Source organism: Impatiens glandulifera, chromosome 1 (assembly GCF_907164915.1).
Source record: "Impatiens glandulifera chromosome 1, dImpGla2.1, whole genome shotgun sequence".
In the NCBI taxonomy this organism is placed as follows: Eukaryota; Viridiplantae; Streptophyta; class Magnoliopsida; order Ericales; family Balsaminaceae; genus Impatiens; species Impatiens glandulifera.
This window is the reverse complement of record NC_061862.1, coordinates 88,088,438-88,112,424: the sequence shown is the minus strand read 5'-3', so window position 1 is coordinate 88,112,424 and position 23,987 is coordinate 88,088,438. Positions and strand designations below refer to the sequence as shown.

The following is a 23,987-nucleotide window of genomic DNA, read 5'->3' as shown; positions in this document are numbered from 1 at the left end:
CTTCTTCGTGGCCAATTCATTCTTTCCCAACTCAGCCTCATCAGCTAATTTGTTGTTTTCATTCTCAACAACAACATCAACATCTTTGTTTTCATTCTCATTCTTATCAACAACAGCAGCATCTTTTTATTTTCATTCTCATTATCAACAACATCAACATCTTTGTTTTCATTCTCATCAGCTTCTTTGTTGATCTCCAAACCATCAACAACAGCAGAATCTTTGTGTTCATCATCATCAACTTCTTTGTTGATCTCCAAACCATCAACAACAGCAGAATCTTTGTTTTCATCATCATCAACTTCTTTGTTGATCTCCAAACCATCAACAACAGCAGAATCTTTGTGTTCATCAACAACAGCATCATCTTTGTGTTCATCAAAAACAGCATCATCTTTGTGTTCATCATCATCATTCTTTATCATCTCCAACCCATCAACAACATCATTCTCATCAGATTCTTTGTTGATCTCCAACCCATCAGCAGCATCTTCTTTCTCATTCAACCGATCAACAACATCATTCTCATCAGCAACATCTTCTTTCTCATTCAGCAGATCATCAACATCATCCTCCAACCCAACATCATTTAGCCCATCAACAACAACATCATTTAGCACATCATCAACAACATCATGAGCATCTTTGTTCATCTCCAAATCCTTCTCCACTAAATCATCAGCAGCAGCAACATCTTTCTTTTGTTGTTTTATTTTACCCAATAATTTGATAATGTGATTGAACATAAGACGTTGATCCTCTTTCATGACCTTCATTTCAGTTTTAAGCTCCTTCACATCCCTTGTCCGCTCCTTCATATCCTTTCTCAGCTCATCAAACTTGACATCATTCTGGGCTTGAGTCACCCGATTGTCTTGGCTAGTTGGAGAATTGTCTTCTTTCTTTTGAGGACTCGTTGCTGAAGGGACATGGCTAGATTCACGAGTAGTAGACCGAGAGCTGTCTTGGCTAGATTCATCACTAAATGACTTCTCGGTCCTCTTGGCTAGTGTGATTTTAATTGGTTTTCTCCTCTTGGGCGTCGGTTTGGGAGTACTGCCATCTTCATTCTTTCTCTTCCTACCATCCACTTCAAATAAATCATCATAAATGTAATCTCCCATTTCTTCAAAGTCTTCCCCACAGTAGTTACTCTCCTCCTCCTCAGACTCATCAATCTTGTTAAACACATTGCATTTGAAAAGGGCATTGGATACCTCTTGGCTAGTGTTGGTGTTGCTTCTGGAGGCTGTAAAGAGTAATATCCTTGGGCATATATGTTGTTCCTCGATCATATCCGCAAATTTGGGGACAAATATCTTCATAACCAAATATGTCCAAACTTGAAAGGCTATGGCGAACCCACTAATAGTATAAGCAACATCACAGTTCCCCTTGCAGGTTTCCTTCTTCTCCACATATAGCTGTCGAAGATGTTTCATGTCCTTGTCAATACCCTTCAAGGTTGAATTGAATGACACATTTCCCCATGGAAATTGAAGGAACATTTCCATGTCCTCCACCATGCTGAAGATTTTCAAACATACTCTCTTCCTATTATCAGATCCAAAAAGACACTGGTAAATAAGGTTGATGAGCCCAAGCTTCCATGCATTCTCATTCTCAGAGCATTTGAGGAAAACTGTTTGAACCTCTGTCACTCTAACAACTGTTTTGCCACCAAAATATTTATGGACTAGGGGTGAACATTCTTCAACGTGCCAGTTTTCGATCATAGGAAATCTTCCAAAATTTAGGCCTGTCAACAAGGCATATTCCTTCATGCCCCACTACAGCTGCTGACCATTGACTAAGAAAGTTATTCCCTTCGAATTGGAGCTGCTTTTCCTGATCAACATCTGGTGGATTATTGTTCCTGAGAAAATTACAGTCGGGGCTCTCAATAGATACTGAAATTGACTCTTCAAAGCCCTTTCCATAAGACCAAAGTGATTAAACTTGTCATTGGTCTTTAACAAGCAGGTGCAAGTAGATTTCCATGAAACACGTCCAAGAAAGTTCTCAATTACCGTTTTGGTTTTGCATTTGGTTGGTGCCATCTGCAAAAAAACATTAAGTCAGAATAATGAAAGTAAATACCAATTCTTTAGAGGAAATAAGACATCCGTCGCAAGCGACAGTGCATTTGTCGCAGGCGACGATGCATCTGTCGCAGACGACGGATGCACAGTCGGCTGCGAAAATGCATCGTCGCCATCGACAGCCTGCAACAGCCTTCGACAGAGGCTCTTATTTGTCGTTGGGGGCTCGTCAGGGTTCGGGGGAGAGGACGTCGTCGATGTTTCGTGGGCTTTTCGTTGTCGTCGTCGTCTTCGGCTTGATCGGTCGTCTTCGGGGTAGGGGAAGTTGAAAAGAGAGGGAGGGAGGGAAAGGAGAAGGAAAACGGGGAATAGAAAATCTATTTTATTTTTTTAAATTAAAGGGCAAAAGTCTTGGCAAAAGGTTATAAATGAAAAAATTAGTAAAGGCATGCTATATATATAGTAATAATCCTCCTATGAGGGTTATTTCATCAAATTTCCCCAAGATTCAATGGATATGTTGCCTTTGTAAAAATGGTAAATCACACATTTTCATTTTTATGTTACAAACCTGTATGGTTTGGATTGGTTTAGATTATTGTGGTTTTTTTTTTAAGTGAAATTCATTATTTTATTCATCTCACCTGGAAAACTTTTGCCATTTCTTTACAATTTTTGTATGGATTAATTGTTGTGAAAATGTCATTATTTTCTTTTTTTAAACATATTTTACAACCATGATAAATAAAAAGAATTATTGCAAAATGTAGAAAATTTTGTTTTATTATATGCACGCAGTTGACTATATGTTTTGTTGCCCTAGGTCTAGTTTAAAAAATTGATAAAAAAAACTATTTTTTAGTGAGATTAAAAACGATAACCATATAAAAATTTTGATTTTTTTTTTATCTTTAACCACCAAATTATACCAATTTGTTTAAAATTATAATAAATTTAATAAAATAATTTGATATTTTTAACAAATGGGGCTGCCTAGAGAGTGGGCTGCTCTAACCGAGGGCTTGTCAGGCTTACTTCAAGACCGACCCTAATTATATGTAAACACTTTTTAAAATATTTAGTAATAGGAGGAAAAAATGTTTATAACAGTAGACACGTATGCTATTATTAACTCCGATTCTAATGAGTGAGATGACTGTGGAGGGAAATATTTTTGAATGAAAATTCCTTTAAAGATCTTAGATTAACTCTATGTAGAGAATAAAGTTCCCATATGGATTCATTCTTAAAAATTGAATTGAAATCAAACAAAAAATTATTCCTTTAAAAAAAATTTACACAAAATTCAGAGACCAATTTGTACAAAAATATAAGAAAGTTTAGACCTCCGAAATCAAATTCCTTTTTTTAAACAATCCTCAAGTTGATTTGAATTCACTAGTATAAAGAAAAACCATTTAACAAGCCTTTCTCTGATATGAAACAAATCCACAAATCTAATTTATTCACAAAATACTCTAAATTAAATTTATTATATTTGTAATTTTATTAACACTAATAAAACTATTTGCATAGGATATTTATAAAAATTATATATTGAACTACATCACCCCGCAACATCCAAATTTCCATCCCATCTCCAAATTAAAAATTAATAATCATAACCTCTAATTTTTCTATATCATGGTTTCCACACTTTATTACATTCAAATCCCTAGTTATAAGATTGGACATAACTAATCAAATTCCAAATTATTTATTTGTTCATTAATATTGTCAATTAAAAAAGCTTATGTTATTCTTGTTAAAGCTTTAATATTATAATTTCCATCCCATCTCCAAATTAAAAATCCTCTTAAAAACTGAAATTTTATTCATATATTTACAAAGATGGGGCATAACATTATTTAAGTATTGATAACATATATATATACAACTCACATTATGTTCCAAATGAGAGTCATATACATACTAAAACAAACAAACAAACCATTACTGACAGATTCTAACAAGGACTTGCATAAGTTCAAAAGAAAAGTACTTGACACATTACATATTAATCAAAGTTTAACTTGAAGCTTAAAATAACAAGAAATGCTTCAAATACCTAAGTCCATCCCTTACTCCCAAATATCTCCAATTCATGACACTGAACATCCCCACCCCAATCTTCTCTACCTTCACTTTCCCATCTTCCTCCTTCATCTCGAACTGAAGTTCCGCCACAAACCCCGAAGTCGACCCCTCGAGGTCCGAAATAAAACCCCGAGTCGACGGCAACTCATTCGACATCCAACATTCGACTTTCTTCGGTCCCATACTCTCTTCTTTGCAATCCAACATTGTGAAAATCGCTCTGTATCCTTCTAGTGACACGTTCCACGTTATCCTTGTCTTTTTCAAGGCCTCACGGGGTATCCATACCCCGTCTTTAATTTCCAAGTCAAACCAAAACATTGTGTCTAGGGTTGGCTCCAACCTTCTCGCCACCGTCGCAACGAAGGGAACAACTCCACCTCTCTGAAATATTAAACAAAAACTCATACGCGCATTATATATGCAGGTTAACATAACAAGTTATAGTTTGTCCGAGGTTCGCCTAGCTAGCTAGAAAAGAAAGAGACATAATTTTACCGTAGTATTGGGGTTTGCGATATGAGCGGTGATGGTGAAGACAAGGTCGTTGAGATATAGAATAGGTTCGGGGATACTCCGGAGGCGACGGATAGAACGATTAGCGAAGATGCGGCACAAGGAGTATAGGCGGTGAAAGGACATGGAAGGCTCGGCTGAATGAATAGTTGCGAAAGCAGGGAAGTGTAAAGTACATAAGGGTTCCCAAAACTCGTCGTTAAACAATGAATCGTACCATAATTTTGAGACACATGTGGCTAAAGCCAAGGTTTTTGGGTCTAAAGTGGCTGCTACTAGAATTAGAACTTTCCATGGTGGAGGACACTTAAGCATACCATGACTCGACATTTTTACTTAAAACATATACATTGTTCTTTTGCACGGTTTGTATTAAATAGGGGGTAGAAATCAAAGGATATGCATGCTTTGAAGAGGTGAGAAAGGATAAGTTTTGAGGAAGTGATACGTGTCAAATGAGGTTCATGTTGGGATGCCACGTTTAAGAAAATACAGTAGTCACATTTGAATTCTTCATCTTTTTTGATATATATATTTTCATTATTTTAAATAGAGAAATAGATTTAAAATAGATTGTTTTAAAAAAAAAATGATTAGCATAATTTTGTGGAAGTGATCCGATATAATTTGGTAAACAAGTTTTAAAATTTCTACTATAAATTAAATGATGTTTTATTAGGTTAATTTTTTTTTTATTAAAAATCCAATGGATAAGAACTTTAAAAATCCAATGGATAAGTTGGTAGTGTTGATATGGGTGATTTTTAGGAGGAGGGGAATATATTTTGGAATTTATTTTTTATTTTTTATAATATATTAATATATAATAATAATAATAATAATAATAATAATAATATATTTTAATATTTTGATTAATAAATTAAGTGATATAATTAATGATAGAAGAAATAAAATGATATTTGTTTATGATTAAAATTTCTTAATAAACCAAAATATTTATATCTATTAAAAGCATTTCACTTTCAAGCAAAATTATTAAATAAAATAATTAAAAATATATATTTTAAATTTATAACTCTCAAAAATCCATATTTTGCTTGAACAATATAAATTGTGATAAAACATCGTGACTGTCTCAAATATAACACAATCATACATTTTTAAATTTCAATTTTGTGACTATTTAAAAGTATAAATTCTCACAAATTATAATTAAAACAATTACATTATACTACCTTATTAACTCAAACAAAAAAGTATTTTATAAAAGCTTTCAAAACATAAATGTTCAAGTCACAAAAACTTTAAGACTTAGCACCTCTAACATTTTGTGTGGCAACCTGATACTAGATAATATAATGATATATATATATATATATATATATTTTACTTCAATTTAAAAAAAAAATCAAGATTCAAAATTAAAGTTGTGAGAATTACTTTGTTAGTAGTTATAAACCCACCAAAATAATTTATAAAATTAAATAGTTTTATAAAACAAAATTTTGTGACAAAATAAATATGTTCAAAATATAATGTAAAAAATGAACTCATTTATTAATTGAGCATATTTGAAAAATAGCATTTGTCTCAATCTCTATTATAATCAGGATCTCATTTAAAACCATCATTTGTTTTATTTATTTTTTTATATAATTCCATGATCATTTAATCATTATTAAAATTTATAATACTCAAAATCTAAAACTCTAGTAAGTCATTCTTGTTAAAAACACACACCTCTAAATAATAATCTAATTAAAAAACTAAAACTAAGTTCAATAGAAAATTCATATATTACAAAATCAAAGAACATATATTAACATATATCAAAAGTTGAAAAAACAAATTACCTTAAGATTAAGTACACAAGAAATGCTCCAAATACCTAAGCCCATCTTCAATTCCCACATATCTCCAACTTACAAGACTCAATATCCCCACTCCAACCTTCTCAGCCCTCACTTTCCCATCTTTCTCCTTCATCTCCAACTGCCCTTCCGCCACCAATCCCGAGCTCGACCCATCTAACCGCGAACAACAACACATCGTTGACGGCAACTCCTCCGACATCCAACCGTCAATCCCCGGTCCTACACTCTCTTTGCAATCTAACATTGTGAAAATCACTCCATATCCTTCTAGTGTCACGTTCCACGTTAGTCTTATCTTGTTCAATGCCCGACGGGATAGCCATGGCCCGTCGTTAATTTCCAAGTCGAACCAAAACATTCCATCTAGGGTCGGTTCCAACCTTCTCGCCACCATTGCAACCACATTAACAACTCCACTTCCTCTCTGAGAAAATAAATTTCATAATATTAAACAAAAACATATTCAAAAGTTCAACTCATGCAAGACTTAACTGAAGTATCCGCTTTTGTGACTTGAGCGGTGACGGTGAAGATAAGATTGTTGAGAGTAAGAAGAGGTTCGGGGAATATTCGTAGGCGGCGAATAGCCGATGTGTGACCGATGGAGTAGAGGCGGCGGAAGGAAATGGAAGGGTCGGTTGTTCGGAGAGTTGAGATAGACGGGAAGTGTAAGAGACATAGGGGTTCCCAAAGGTGGTCGGAGGACATTGAAACTTGCCATGTTTTTGAGACACATGAAGCTAAAGCTAGGGTTTTGGGGTCTAAGAAAGAAGCAATTAGGTCTAGAGCTCTCCATGGAGGATCAGAACAATTACACATACTAGAACTTGACATTTTAATTAAACATGTATTATTCTTTTTGTAAGGTGTTGTAACACCATTTTATACGAGAAGTCATTGAAACGGAGAAATGAGATATGTTTTGAGTAGGTGATACGTGTCAAATGAACCGAAGATGGGAATGCCACGTCTGAGGAAACCGTCACATTGAGTTGATCCGCTTATGACAGGTGTTTATTTATTTTTATCCTACTGTGATTTAATTATTTAAAATAAAAAATTTACTCAGGTTGGATTTAAAAAAAAACAATGGTTTATTGATTTTACATAATTAATTTTTTTAAGGTAAAAAATTAAAATTAATAATATATAATATAAAATATATATGTTTAAATAAATAAAATATATTTTAATATTTTGATTAATAAATTAAATAATATAATTAATAATAGAGTAATACAATAGATAAAAGAGTAAATAAAATAATATTTAATTATAATTAGATTTTTAGCTAACAAACTTAAAATAGAAATTATGTTTGATGTAAATATAAATTATTATTTATATAAATATAAATTATTAATTATATTTATTGAAAAACTCTTGAGACAAAATAATTGAATAAAATACTTATATTTTTTTTTAATTTATAAAACCCTCAAATATCCATATTTTTAACTAGATGCGTATGTGATAAAATATTTAAACTGGTTTATCTAAATAATTTAATAAAAATTGTAACTTCAGGAATCGCTCCCCGTAGCTTAACACTTGTTCGGGCAATATGTGGCAATACGGGAAATATCGCAGTATGGTTTGAGATTTGATGCGTTTCAACCCTAGTTTGTGTGCCAGGCATATTTGTTTTCAAATAAAATATTATTTTAAAAGATTTTGGAAAATAAATTAGAACTTTAAAAATTAATTATAAAAAAATAATTAACTTTATTCAAATTTTAATAATCTAAGAATCAAATAATTTGGTTAAAATCGGTTTAAATTAATCAAACATAATTAATTAAAAAAATTATTTATTTGAAATCAGAGTCGTCAAATAATTTTAAAAAAAATAAATAAAAGGATGTACGTATATAAACGTACCTTATATCAGAGTTTCTATAAAGATTTCGAATTTTGGTTACGCTCGAAATTTTATTCACACTATGTCCTTTGCGCCCGTCAAATGATGGTTTTAAATTTTAAAATAAACAAAGTCTGGATATTATAAGATTTATTTATAACATTTATTTTTTAATTAGTAGTCCGGGGTAGGTTTAGATTGCGTAAATAATTGTACAAAATTATTTAAAAGGGTGTACATGCGATTGCGTTAATATAATATTAAGTAAAACCCTGAAAATATCATAAAAGTGTTAGAATTTAAAAATAAAATTATAACGGGACTTTAGCCAAAATATTAGTTTAGGAAATATCTCGAAAATATTTAAATATCATTTTCGACCTTTCGGAATTATTTGAAAATGGATTGGGGTTCCAAAATTACAAAAATAATTTTAGATTTTGAAAAGTGGAACCAAACATGCCTTAGGACCGGAGTTCTAGGGTTTAGGTCCAGTTTTGATGATTTGGACTCGGACGGGCTTAGCCTAGATCGAGGTGGTCTAGACTAGGGCTTAAGAGCATGGGTCAAGGGACCGGAAAACTTGGTCCTAGGTTCGAGAGGCTTGGTCTCGAACTCGAAATGCTCGATCGAGGGATTAGAGGGATGGGTCCTAGGGTTCAAGATGTTCGGTCCTAGGTCTGGGAGGCTCAATCCTAGGTCTAGGTTTCTCTGTCATAGACCTAGGAGTCTTGATCCCAGGTCCGAACTCTCGGTCCGAGGTTAGAAACCTCGGTTAGATTTCTCGGTTCTTGCTTAAGAACATCGATCATAATCCCCGGTCCTAGCTCAAGAACAATGTTCATTGACTCAAGAACACCGGTCCTTGGTCTCAATCCTGACTCAAGAACATCAATCATTGGTCTCAGTCCGGACCGAAGATCTTTGGTCTTCTTTCTCGGTCCCGGTCCTACAATACTCGGTCGTTAGGCACCGAGTGTTCTTAATTTGGTCAAGAATTGCAGAAGCTATAACTTTTGATACAGATCATAGAATCATAATTTGTAAGTTGCAGATGATTCATATGATTATAAAGAACAAAGCCCTAACCCTAATCACGATCAATCACTCAATCTTTAGGTTAAAATTTGGGATCTTTTGAATTAGGCTGATTCAAGGTTTGATTTTTGTTCCATTAGTTTTGAAATGATGAACATAGTTGAACACAACCAAAAAAGAACATCATAGTAGCTCTATAACAATTATTGAAGATTAAATTCAAAATTTTCAAAAATACAGTTTGATCAAACATGATTGGGATGATGTTAAAGTGATTTGGAAATTATTCTAACATGTTTACAAACATGTTTAGCAGCTATTTGAATCAAAAATCAAGATTAAAGCTCAAGAAATAAAATTTTAAAAATCCAGATTTTCAATTCAAATTTTCATTTTTTAGTTAAGGCTGATTTGATCAAATCTCTTTTAACAGAAAGTTCATATAACATCTAGGGATTTATTCTAAACAAAGAAATCATACTCTTGAACCCTAGAACAAATCAAACCGATCAAACTTGGTAAAAACCAATTTTCAATTACAAATTGAAATTCAACAGATCTGGAAGCTTACCAACAACTATAGAACAATCCTAGGAATTGTTGGAAACTTTTCCAAAGCCTAGATCCAAACTGTGATCACCGAAAGAGCTTTTACAAAAATATGTTCTTGGTCAGATTCTTGAACCTTTGATTCAGGCTGTAATATTTGTGTTTGATGGATTTGGTAGAGAATAAACTAAGGAGTATTTATACTGGCTTTAGGTCGGTTGCGGAAGCTCAATTCAATTCCAATTTGATCATCGAAGATCTTATCCCTAAATCTACCCTCAGTCGTGGCAGCCTAGTTATAGGGGAAGATAAGATTAATAGGTTTAAGGCTATTGTAGGCGAGGATAAAGCGAGCAAGTGGGTGAAAAAATCAGAGGATAAGGTGGAGAAAAATGCCAGAGTTATCCCTTTTGGAAGGATCGCCAACGATTGATCGCGATTTTGGCAAGCTCCCTGCATCGGCGAAGAAGGCGCCTAAAACAGTGTCGTTATGGTTTAATGAACGCGCCTTTAGGTGTTCCGTTAGAGCCCCGTTCACATTTGGGCGATTGGGCTAACGGGGTTAGCGGCCCGTTAGTCGATCCTGTGTGGTTCGGGCGCACGCGTGTTCCTTTACAACGGGCATGTGTTGCTGATTCCTAGGCGCTAGATGAAAATCAAGGGCTAATTCGATGGCCAGGATCCTGTTGCAATTAAAATTTCCATTTTTTCTACACTCGATTATCAGTTCTATTTTTTTTATAAAAGGGTTATTTGAAATTGAATTTTAATCTCTTTCTTGCGTTTTTCTTAAACAAAAATTTCCAAAAAATTATTTTTGGAAACATGATAAAAATTTATGTTTATTACTTTTATTTTTGGGTATTTTGGATATTTATTTAATTGTTTTAAACCATAATTATACATAATTTATGTTTAAAATCATAATTAAATAATTTCAATCCCTTCTTGAGTTTAATCTATATATATATATAATGATGCTTAATTTTTAAAGTGTCCGAATTGCCGGGTCGAGAGCTGTGGTTAATTTGGATATATGTAAGAGTAAATGGATACTTAGGTCGGATTGTGGGTTGACCCGCCCATAAACTTAAAACGATTAAAAATAAAATTAAAAATGTTATAGGTATGGTTCTAACTTGCAACCTAACAAAATAAGTACAACCTTTTAACCAATTAGGCTAATAACACTTTATATTTTAAATTCAACCTAAAATTTGATAAACGCGTGACATTTTAACAATATAAGTTCAACTTTTTAACTAACTAATCTATATATATATAATGGCTATATATATATCAATGGCTATATATATCACTGAATATATGCTTAGTTTAAAATAAAAGAAGGTTTAGGGTAAAAATTTTACCGTAATATTTTTTTCACGTTTTTTATATTATTACTCGTGCAAATGCACGGGATACATGCTAGTTTGGGTAAATTTATAATATTTTAACCTCAAATTATTTTGGAATTTTATTTATTTTTCCTAATTATATTTTAATTATCACAATAATTATCTCTAATTTGATTTTTAATCACTTTTTTAGGTTAATTATTTTGAATTTAAAAAATTTAAAAAATTATTTTAATATTATCATAAATAATAATATTATTTATAAAATAGGTATGTCAAATTTTCATGAACCCTAATTTAAAATTCAAATAAATCGAACTCTTTTAAATAAAAACAAGTTATGATAAATTATAATCAAAACAATTACATTATAAACTATATCAATGCTCAAGTTTTCAAAATCTTAATATTATCATCCCAACATATTGAGCATTTTGTGTGTGGTAACCTCTTGTTATATAATAATTTAGTGAATTTTATATTTTCTCTTTTAATTATTGTTAAGCATTAAATTTAATTTTTTTTATCTAAATTTGTTTATTATAATACAATGGATACAATTATATTTTAACATATATATGTTTATTTGAATTTAAAAAATAACGATTCAAATTTAATCGTGAGAATCATTTTAATTGGAGAATGAGAACCTAAAAAAAATTAAATAGGGTTGGAAAATAATTTTTGTGACAAAATAAATATTTTAAAAGTATAACATAAAAAATAACCCTTCTAACAAATATATATCATTGAAGTTTATTATTTTTTAATATTTAAACCACTCAATTAAACCAATAATATTATTTTTAATTAATTAAACTAAATTCAATTAATTAGTCAAAGATATTTGAAAAAATAATATTATTAGTTAATATAATACACTTTCAAGAATTTTGGAATTGTAAGTTAAAACAGTTAGACATCATTAATTATTTCGGTTTTTATTTTTTTTTTTGTGAAATAATATTTTACTTGTTCATAATTGACAAAACATATACATGTGTTAATTTAATTTTATAGCTAATTATATAATTAATTTAGTAATATAATAACGTTGTAAGACCATTGTGGTAATGTAGTACAATGGTTAAATATATAACTGAATATATGCTTAGTTTAAAATAAAAGAATGTTTAGGGTAAAAAATTTACCGTAATATTTTTTTCACGGTTTTTTATATTATTACTCGTGCAAATGCACGTGATACATGCTAGTTTTGATAAATTTACAATATTTTAACCTCAAATTATTTTTGGAATTTTATTTATTTTTCCTAATTATATTTTAATTATCACAATAATTATCTCTAATTTGATTTTTAATCACTTTTTTGGGTTAATTATTTTGAATTTAAAAAATTTAAAATATTATTTTAATATTATCAAAAATAATAATATTATTTATAAAATAGGTATATCAAATTTTCATGAACCCTAATTTAAATATCAAATGAATCGAACTATTTTAAAAAAAAAACAAGTTATGATAAATTATAATCAAAACAATTACATTATAAACTATATCAATGCTCAAGTTTTCAAAATCTTAATATTATCATCCCAACATATGGAGCATTTTGTGTGTGGTAACCTCTTGTTATATAATAATTTAGTGAATTTTATATTTTCTCTTTTAATTATTGTTAAGCATTAAATTTAATTTTTTTTTAATCTAAATTTGTTTATTATAATATAGTGGATACAATTATATTTTAACATATATATGTTTATTTGAATTTAAAAAATAACGATTCAAATTTAATCGTGAGAATCATTTTAATTGGAGAATGAGAACTTAAAAAAATTAAATAGGGTTGGAAAATAATTTTTGTGACAAAATAAATATTTTAAAAGTATAACATAAAAAATAACCATTCTAACAAATATATATCATTGAAGTTTATTATTTTTTAATATTTAAACCACTTAATTAAATAAATAATATTATTTTTAATTAATTAAACTAAATTCAATTAATTAGTCAAAGATATTTGAAAAAATAATATTATCAGTTAATATAATACACTTTCAAGAATTTTGGAATTGTAAGTTAAAACTGTTAGACATCATTAATTATTTCGGTTTTTATTTGATTTTTTTGTGAAATAATATTTCACTTGTTCATAATTGACAAAAACATATACATGTGTTTATTTAATTTTATAGCTAATTATATAATTAATTTAGTAATATAATAACGTTGTAATACCATGGTGGTAATGTAGTACAATGACTATATATATCACTGAATATATGCTTAGTTTAAAATAAAAGAAGGTTTAGGGTAAAAATTTTACCGTAATATTTTTATCACGGTTTTTATATTATTACTTGTGCACATGCACGTGATACATGCTAGTTTAGGTAAATTTACAATATTTTAAACTCAAATTATTTTTAGAATTTTATTTATTTTTCCTAATTATATTTTAACTATCACAATAATTATCTCTAATTTTATTTTTAATCACTTTTTTGGGTTAATTATTTTGAATTTAGAAAATTTAAAATATTATTTTAATATTATCATAAATAATAATATTATATATAAAATAGGTATGTCAAATTTTCATGAACCCTAATTTAAACTTCAAATAAATCGAACTCTTTTAAAAAAAACAAGTTATGATAAATTATAATCAAAACAATTACATTATAAACTATATCAATGCTCAAGTTTTCAAAATCTTAATATTATCATCCAAACATATTGAGAATTTTGCGTGTGGTAACCTCTTGTTATATAATAATTTAGTGAATTTTATATTTTCTCTTTTAATTATTGTTAAGCATTTATACCTTTCAAACATTTATTTTATTAACTACTACATGTGGTAAAGATCTCTATAACATTGAATTTCACTCTTTTCTTGAAATGAATTCCATATCATGAAGCGAATAAATCAACTACAAAATAAAACTGGAAATCTTACATTTAATGTATATGGGTAGTGTTTGGTATGTAGTATTAGTTATGTAGATATAAGTTGTAAGAGATATAAATTATAAAGAAGTATTAGAAGGTATAAATTATATGAGTTAATAGTGTTTAGTTGTGAGTATAAAATAAGTATAAATTATATAAATTTTATTATTTTGTGTTTGGTTGGTGGTATAAAAAAAATAGTAAAAAGTGTAATATTTTATCCTTATATTTATATAATTTATTTTTAATTACTATTTTAATATTTATTTTATAGGTAGTTTGTATTATTAATTATATTAAAATTAATATATTTATTTTATATGTATTTTTATTATTAATTATATTGAAATTAATAAAAAAATAATATATAATTATTATATAAATGTATTTTTTAAATAAATAATATTATTATATGATTATCTTATTTTATATATAAAAAATTAACCCTTATAATTATATAAATATTTATAAATAATGAATACTATCAACCAACGCTATATTATTTTTGGTGAAATATGAAAGAGGAGAAGAGGAAAAAGATAATAAACAAAAGAGTGTTATGTAAACAAAATATAATAAAAAAAGATACGAGAGTAATAATGGATTAAAAATTTCGTAAAGTTTTGTAACCGGTGGAAGCCGTTACAATTTTATACCTAGTTTAAAGTATAAATTATACATTATATTAATGTAGTTATAAATTTTTCCAACCAAATAATTAATACATTTTACTGTAAATATAATTGTACTATAACTACATAGTCATACTTCTTACCAACCAAACGGAGGCATGCAGTAAAATTTATGTAAAACTTTCTCTCTTTTCCAATTGAATTTGAGAGAACATGTTAATAAAGTAATAGTCTTTATCCAAACAATCCCCTCACATAAGAACGTCCCAAATCTCCTTAACAAAATCAACAATACTAATTTGACCAACAAATACAATTATCACAAATTGAAAACAGAGGAATATTCCAAATTTACATTGATACCTTGTAGGAAAATGAAAGAATGAAGGCGAAAGAATGATATAATGAGACAAGGACTTGCTGCTTCGACGACTATTCTTCATCAATCGACGCCGACAAGGAAGGAATGAAAGCCACGACTCTCTCTCTCTCATCTCTTCTATCGTTGACACCAAGATTATTAAAAACTCGAGTTGACTTTTAAAATCTTACGATTTTACGATTTCACATATGGTTAACGAGTATGATTTTATGTAAACTCTTAAATAGGTAAATTCGTACGATTTTAAATTTACGATAATAAGATTTTACGATTTTACGAGTTTATAAACAATTTCAATTTTACGATTTTATACGGTTTTACTTTTAATAAAACAAATTTATATTAATTAAATTATAAATTAAAGTTATTATTTATTTAAATTAATTAATTAATATAATAAATTTTGTAAATATATTTTTTATAGTATTATTTACTTATTATTATTTTTTAATTAATTTTATATTAAAATATATAATTTTTTAAAATTGATTAAGTACAAAATACTTCATTATATGTATAAATAATAATAATTTATAACTATTATTTTCAAACTAAACTCTTACGATTTTACGTAAACTCTAGATTTTACGAGTTTATAACTAATTAACGATTCTACGCAAACTCTTGATTTTGACAGCTTTGGTTGACACTCCCTCATTTGCAGCAGCTTATGAGGGCGACATATTATTTAGAACGATGCATATATATATATTTATCATATTTTCCCACCTGTCTATTTAATTCGATTTGATTCTCAATTTGATTTTTATTGTTAGAAATCTCTATAACGTTATAAATGCACTTTTACTAAGTTTCTTCATCAATAGACTTGCAATTCAAATTCGTCTGTCTTTGTTAATTTGAAATAGTAAAAATAATATAAAATAGGAAAGGATAAATTCACTTTTTTATTTATTTAAATTATTATGTATAATAAATCAAATAAAAACTTAACAAATTATAACATTAAACAACAAAGGGACAAAATGAGCCGATTTTTAATAGTAAATACGTCTAATTAAACTTTTAATAGTTCATTAATTACATTTATACAAAGCGAGTTGAACAATTACATAAGTTGGTTGAACAATTATGAATTTTTTTCCTTCTCTATATATCTTTAGTTTCATATCATTAATTTGATTTTGTTTCAACTTCAAATGTTTGTAATCAATTCATTATTGTTAACATGAATTTTATAAATTTATTTTATTCACCTTAATATTGTTTTATTTGTATTATGGTGTACTCAGGACATATACTAAGGTAAGGTAAGCCTAGTAAGCCATAGACTTTAAACTTTAAATAATTAAGTTATTTAGTTAAATTTATTAATTGTTTTAATATTAAAGTCAAGTAATTCTTTTTATTTGGTTAATGGTTCAAATATCAAAATAAATTAATAAATTATTTGAACAATTTAAAATAAAAATTAAGACAATCAAATTCTTTTCATGTTTTTCTACCCTAAGACTGCTCGATACTCGGAGCCGACACTAACCTATAAGTATATAGGTATTGATATTTAATATAACAATTATTTATATATGATTTTGACTATTTATTATATGAGCTTTTTAGAAGAATTCAATCTACAAACATTTTGATAAAACATGTTTATTTATGTATTTAAGGAGGCCATTCCTTTATTTCATATAAATTTTAAGATTTATGAATATTTAATTTTTTAATTATAAAATTTATTTACTTTTAAGGAAGATTTTTTGTTTTAAAGTTTGATCTTTTCTTATTTTAGAATTATTATTTTTTTTATAAAAAATAATTCTTATTAAATTATATAAGTAGTTATAAATAAAATATTAATTTACATATAATAAAAATAACATTTAAAATTTCAAATGAAGTAAATAAAATTCTAAAGTTAAATAGTACAAATGTGAATAAAATTTTAAAAGAAATCATCTAAAAATAATGCAATATTATTTTGAGGATGACTATAAAAAAATTTACTTGAGATTCACAACTAGTAATAAAAGAGAGTAAGCCGAACAAACTAATAAAACAGTGTCGGAATAATCTCCACCCAAAATTATAAGCGACAATCAAACTTTTTTGCATGAGTGTTGGTAAAAACAACAGCGAAAAAAGTTTTGTCAAATAATAACTGACACATATAATTAAAATATCGAGAAAACTATGAAAATCATTAGAGGGTCTCCACATGAAAGATGGATTCCTAAAACTCGACAACATCATGTTTTTTTCAAAGAATGAGACGAATACAAAATCGAGAAATGATTGCAATCACGATTAGAGGGAATAATCAACAGACGAACAACCAAAGATTTGAAGTATTATTTGGATTGCTAAAATTCAAAACCACAAATCCAATTCGACTTAACAATAATATAATGTCGCACCGAACAAAATAGAACACTAACTCAAATTTGAGTTCTAAAAAGAGAAATTAGTAACACTCCGATACTAAAAAAATATCATGAACAAAATGATTTTTCAACTTTTCTTTATTTATCTTTTTCATCATTATTAGTTTTTTTATATGAAATTAATTCTCAATAAATTCAAATATAGTTGCATATTATAAATTAATTGATAAATAATACAATATAACATATATAAAATCTAAATAAACAATTAACGATTTAGATATAAAATTGCATAAATAATTTACAAAAATAAAACTCACAGAGAAAAAGATTCAACGCAATTGTTGAGAATTCTTGTAAAGACGAACTTATTTGAATTTTTAAACCGTAAGTGTTGAAGTAGAACAGGTTCAACGGAATAATAAAACAAAGTTGGAAGAATTTCTGACTATCAAATATTATGAACAATAGTCAAAATTATCATTAATTTAGGGTTGATAAACAACGTCGGAAAATGTCATGCTAAGAAAAAATAGATCATCTGCATATTATGATCAAAATAGTGAGAAATTAATAAAAGATACCGGTAAAAGATCTTTATAGGAAAAGTCAAATCAAATAACCTTTTATTTAAAATTGAAAAATAAATCCAGTTCTTATTATTTCGACTCAGTTAAAAAGAGGATAAACACGGACTCTCGAGAAATGAACACTAATACTACGATGTTATGTGCAGCAACCTACCAAACAACAATTAAAAATATTATTCAGAATATAAAAAACTAAATCAAAAAAATCAATTCGACTCAACAGTACCTAACAAAAACACAATATTTTTAAGTGATATAAAAAAACAAGGGTCATTCCGATGTTAAAAAAAAGTGTGAATGAAAAAAGATTAATTTTATTTTTATATATAAATCTTCTTCCTAAATCCTAATGTATCCGTTCGATGATGATAATATTATAATGAATAAGACAAATGTTTGCCGTTTTTCAATTTTTGAGTAATCATGATCCTCTAGATGATAAGGAAGAATAAATGAGGTGGCATATACATGCATACGATAAATTAATTAAAGTAAATTTGTAATGTTAAAATATATATATATATATATATATATATATTAATTTATTTTTTCTCTAGGAAAAAAAATTTGATATCTGAAATTTTCTTGACTCTTCGATAATTTTTTTTCATCTAATAATGCATTATTTTTCTTTCAATCACTCAGATTTGAGTTAAGGCTGCATTTTTTTGTCTTGACATCTTATTTAATCGAATTAATTTTATTTATATATTTAGCAAATACTTTATTTAATATTAGGATAGATTTTGAGATATTATATATTTAGGAAATATTTTATTTATTGTGTAGAATATTATGATAGTTTTAAATTTTAACCAGGAATGTTTCCTAAAATTATTGATATATACATCGATTGGGTCATTAATTCTCATTAACAAATATAAATAATAACATAAATTATTCTTTTGTTTCTTGCTCTCTACTATATCTTTTTAAGTCTCAACTTCATCTTCATTTGTGATTGATTTTCGAATAAGGTAGGTTTAATTATATGTATAAATCTTAACATGGTTTCAGAGCAAGGTTAGAAAGGAAAACAACACATTCGACTTCAACAGCTTACTCGACAGATCAGAAAATTTTGTAAACCTAACTTCATCAATGAAAATGAATCATCAAACAAATCGATCAAGAACAACCAAGAACAACAACCAAGAACAATGATAAAGAAACTAAAGATGATTACAAGCTGTTTAAAGAATGATTCAAAAGATTGAAAGAAAAAAAAAGAAAAATTATTGAAGAATTCAAGTAAGTCTTATAATTATGATTAATATTTTTCGTAATATTTCGAATAGATTATGAGAAAAATGTTTTAACTAAAATAATAAAATGAAACTAACAGATTTGGAGCTAGTAACCCAAACAAATTTGAAAACAAAATAATGTTTACTTGACAAATGAATCAAATAGAATTATTCATTAAGTTAGAAATATCAAGATTTGTATTTTTGTAGTTTAAAATTAATTTACTTAAATATTAAAATAATGAAAAGTGATAATAGAACTTCAATTATAGAAAACATTTTTTTTTTTATCTCATACAAATTGATGTATAACACATTATAAAGAAGATTCATTAACTAATACATCTTTTATGTTAATTATAATAAATGATTACTCAAGATGTATATGAATACTTATCTTAAAAACATAACAAGAGTTTTTTATAAAAAATAATAATATCTCATATTAATCAAGAATTAATATGAAAGAAGGGTTAAAATAGTTGGAAATAATAATGAGACATAATTTGTTAATTCTATGTATACACCACCTTTTAATGAATTGAGAATTATCCATCAAAGAACATGTATTTACACCCCAAAACAACATGGGTTGTGAAAATTAAACATAGACATTTAACCGAAGTAGATGGTTGTTTGTTGAATCATTCGAATAAACCAATATCTTTTTTGTCATTATCACTTTTTATTGCAATATTTGTAATAAACAGATTGCAACCGAAGTTGTAAACTAGAAAACTCTACATTTCTTATTGAACAAGTATGAAACTAGTTATAAAATTCTCAATTTTTTTTTTATGTTTATGATATATGTCTAAGAGTAATCCTAAAAAAATGAAATTTGAACATAGAGGAATCAAACATATTTGTGGGATATCCTTAAAAAAATGATATATTTTATATCAAATTGATTCAAATAAAATAGTGACATCAAGAGAGGTGACATTTCATAAAAATATTTTTCCATTTAATGAGAAAATAAATAAAAAGACTGAAAGTTCTTAAAAAAGTGATAATATATCATAATCTTCCTCATGAAGATAATGAGTATAATGAAGAGTCACATAATGATTTAGTGATTGAATTATAAATTAATTAAAATCAGAACATGATCATTGTCTATACAATAGACATAATCATCATAAATTTAAGTCCTACTGATATATGTAGATGATATTTTGATGACCCCGATAATGATATATCAGATATTATAGAAATAAAATTTTAATTGATTCAAAATTTTCTATAAAAAACTTGGAATTAAAAAATTCTTTCTTAGTCTCAAAATTGAATATGATGCAAGTTGTATTAATGTAATCACAAGAATCATTATTACGGATACTTATAATATCCATTGATTTTAAATTAAAAATGAAAAACTCTAGAAAAACAAAATTCTTTATTAATCTCAAAATTAAACCTGATGCTTATGGTATTAATGTAATGAAAAGAAATATTATTATGAATATTTATGAGATCCATTGATTTTAAATCAAAATCAAAGATATTGGAATTATAAAAAAAAATTCTTTTTTTTTTTAAATTTCAAATAATACCAATGGTATTTATCAATGATTTTGGCCTAATAGGCTTTGTAAATATGCAAAAATACTCATGGATATGAGTATCAAACTACATGAAAATTGTAGAAATCTAACTATGAACTCATAAATGGTATAAATTGATAAAAAATTGTAGATATTTAATTATGAATCCATGGAAGGGTATTAAATTGTATTAAATATTGTAGAAATCTAATTATAAACCCATTGATGGTATTAAATTGTATGAAATATTGTAGAAATCTAATTATGAACCTAGTTATAAACTGAATGAAATAGTATAGAAATCTAATTATAAATCTATTGAGGAGTATCAAACTACATAAAAATTGTAGAAATTTAATTATGAACACATGAAAGGTATCAAACTACATTAAAAAAATTGTATAAATTTAACCATTAACCCATTTAAGGATATCAAACTACATAAAAATTGCAGAAATTTATTTATGAACCCATGATTAAGGTATCAAACTAAATGAAAAATTATCAAAATTAATCAATGAATCGAGTAAGCTGAGGAGATTTATTAAAAGATAAATATATCTAAATTAGAACAAGCATAATATTGCATATACGGTACAATAATAATCTCAATTCACAAATAAATCATTATATGACTTGGAAGTTATTAACACGATTATTTACGACATATAAAAAACGTGATCGGATTGATAATTTTATCTACATGGAAGAGAGTCAATTGTTCTCACATCAACGATTCATACTCTACTAAGTTATTTCGAATGAAGTACTGATATTCGACTTGGTCGTGGTCTACTATCAAAGATGAAAACATGTTTTATTGACTATTTAAAAAAACAATGTTTTGGAGGATGGTTGATGCAACCGTAAAGATTTGGATAATGAACACAATCGACAAAAAGAAAATGCAAGGCCTAAGGCCTAAGGCCTAAGGCCTAAGGCCTAAGGCCTAAGGCCTAGATGATTTATGTGAGAACATCAAGGATTCGATTCCGATGATGGATCATCTACCAACCGTTAACAAAGCATTCACAATGTTTTTAAGTGTTAAGAAGAAAAGACAAATCAACATCATAACGTTGAACAACATTCAACCAACATTCAACCACGTTCATTGAGAATTCATGTTAAGCAAACTTAAAAAAGGCAAAGAATTCAGATAACTTTTCTAAACTTCTCAATTTTTTAGCATTGGGAATATTTAATGTATAGAATATTATGATAGTTTTAAAATTTTCTAATTAAGAATGTTTTCTAATTTTATATATATATATAATCGATTGGGTCATTAATTCTCATTAACAAAATATAAATAATAACGTAAACTATTATTTCGTTTCTTAAATATATATATATATATTTTAAGTCTCAAATTCGTCTTCATTTGTGATTAATCTTCGAATAAAGTAAAATTTTCGCATAAATCTTAATATATATATATATATATTCTACCTAAATTAAATCCTAATGTATCCGTTCGATGATGATAATATTATAATGAATAAGACAAATGTTTGCCGTTTTTCAATTTTTGAGTAATCATGATCCTCTAGATGATAAGGAAGAATAAATGAGGTGGCATACATGCATGCTGTAAATTAATTAAAGTAATTTTTTATATTAATATATATATATATATATATATATATATATTAATTTATTTTTCACTCTAGAAAAATAAATTTTAGAGGAGATATGTCAATTTTTTTTGACGCCTTGGATAATTTTTTTAATATCGGAGGATGCCTTATTTTTCTTTCTATTACTCGTCTTTCAGTTTTGTTTGGTCTGACATCTTATTTAGCCGGATTGGTTTTTCTCTCTTGATTTTTTATAGTTCGAATAATTCTCTCAATTGTTGGTGTGTAATTTGCTGCCTATACCTTTCAATTGTGTTGATGACCATTTCTCGAGTCTGTATCCACCCTTCTTAACAACAAAAGAGATGAAATAATCGGATATTGAATTATTTTTATTTTTATAATAAAAAGTTACTTGATTTGATATTTCATATGGAGTACCTCTTACGTACATCCTCTGTACATCCTCTCATGATTTGTATGAATTTCTCACTATTTCGACAATATACAGATGATCCATTTTCATTTGGCACAACATTTTCCGGCATTGCTTTATGAAGCAAGGATAATTTTAACTAATGCTCAAATTTTTTGATAGATATTCTTTTGACACTATTTTATTGGTTCGTTCAGTTTGCTCTAACGCAACAATAATCGTTCATTCCCTACAAAAATTTGATGACTTTGTGACGTCAATTTTTGACGGAATTATTGACAAAAACAACTTTAACGACGAATATTGTGACATAAAACAAAAGACGCTAATTAGATCCTCGCTAATAGGGTGACGATTTTTGCGTTAATATTTAATACCGACGAATATTTTTTGACAATATTTTGCGACCATTCGTTTGTGACGATATTTTCCGACCAATTGTTTGTGATAATATGTTGTGAAGAATCATTTATTACAATATTTTGTGACGAATAATTTGTCACGATATTTTGTGATGAATAGTTTGTGACGATATTTTGTGATTAATCATTGTAACAATATTTTGTGACAAATCATTTGTAATGTTATTTTTCCACGATAAATTATTTGTGATGGATTTTATGATGTAATATATTTTATGATGTAATAGTTATCTTATCAATTTTGTGACAAAAAAATGTAATTTTATTTTGTGATAAAATTAAAAAAATTAAAATTACGTTTATTTTAAAATGAATTAAAAAATATTTTTTTAAAATTAGAATGACACTAATTAAAAATTCAAAAGAGGAGAACAACTTAATAAATTCTTAATCAATCTAGCATATATATATATATAATATATATATATATAATATATATATATTTAAAAATATTATAAAAACAAATTATCAATATCTATTAGAAAATGTCTTCATGAATGCATCCATCTTTACATCGGTTTCTTTTTGTCGACGTGTCAATTATAGAACGTTATCACGAAGTTCAGCAATGATTTCATCTCT

At 27.3% G+C, this 23,987-nt stretch overlaps 2 protein-coding genes across 2 annotated transcripts; both read right to left on the bottom strand.

The window, feature by feature from the left end:
• Nucleotides 1–4,082: 4,082 nt before the first annotated feature.
• On the bottom strand, nucleotides 4,083–4,985 carry LOC124935430 (probable F-box protein At5g04010). Its single transcript, XM_047475865.1, has 2 exons — nucleotides 4,638–4,985; nucleotides 4,083–4,523 (listed from the first exon to the last, which is right to left on the bottom strand). Exons 1-2 carry the CDS (start codon nucleotides 4,983–4,985, stop codon nucleotides 4,083–4,085), a joined length of 789 nt encoding a protein of 262 aa, XP_047331821.1.
• Nucleotides 4,986–6,476: 1,491 nt separating this feature from the next.
• On the bottom strand, nucleotides 6,477–7,309 carry LOC124935419 (probable F-box protein At5g04010). The gene is made up of 2 exons (XM_047475856.1): nucleotides 6,983–7,309; nucleotides 6,477–6,914 (listed from the first exon to the last, which is right to left on the bottom strand). Exons 1-2 carry the CDS (start codon nucleotides 7,307–7,309, stop codon nucleotides 6,477–6,479), a joined length of 765 nt encoding a protein of 254 aa, XP_047331812.1.
• Nucleotides 7,310–23,987: the final 16,678 nt, after the last annotated feature.

What these genes read in the sequence shown, in the direction of transcription:
- LOC124935430 (XM_047475865.1), bottom strand. Translation starts at nt 4,985, where the DNA reads ATGTCGAGTCATGGTATGCTTAAGTGTCCTCCACCATGGAAAGTTCTA. An exon ending in TCGCAAACCCCAATACTACG is followed by an intron (nt 4,524 to 4,637) that starts GTAAAATTATGT and finishes TTAATATTTCAG; the next exon opens with AGAGGTGGAGTTGTTCCCTT.
- LOC124935419 (XM_047475856.1), bottom strand. Translation starts at nt 7,309, where the DNA reads ATGTGTAATTGTTCTGATCCTCCATGGAGAGCTCTAGACCTAATTGCT. An exon ending in TCACAAAAGCGGATACTTCA is followed by an intron (nt 6,915 to 6,982) that starts GTTAAGTCTTGC and finishes TTATTTTCTCAG; the next exon opens with AGAGGAAGTGGAGTTGTTAA.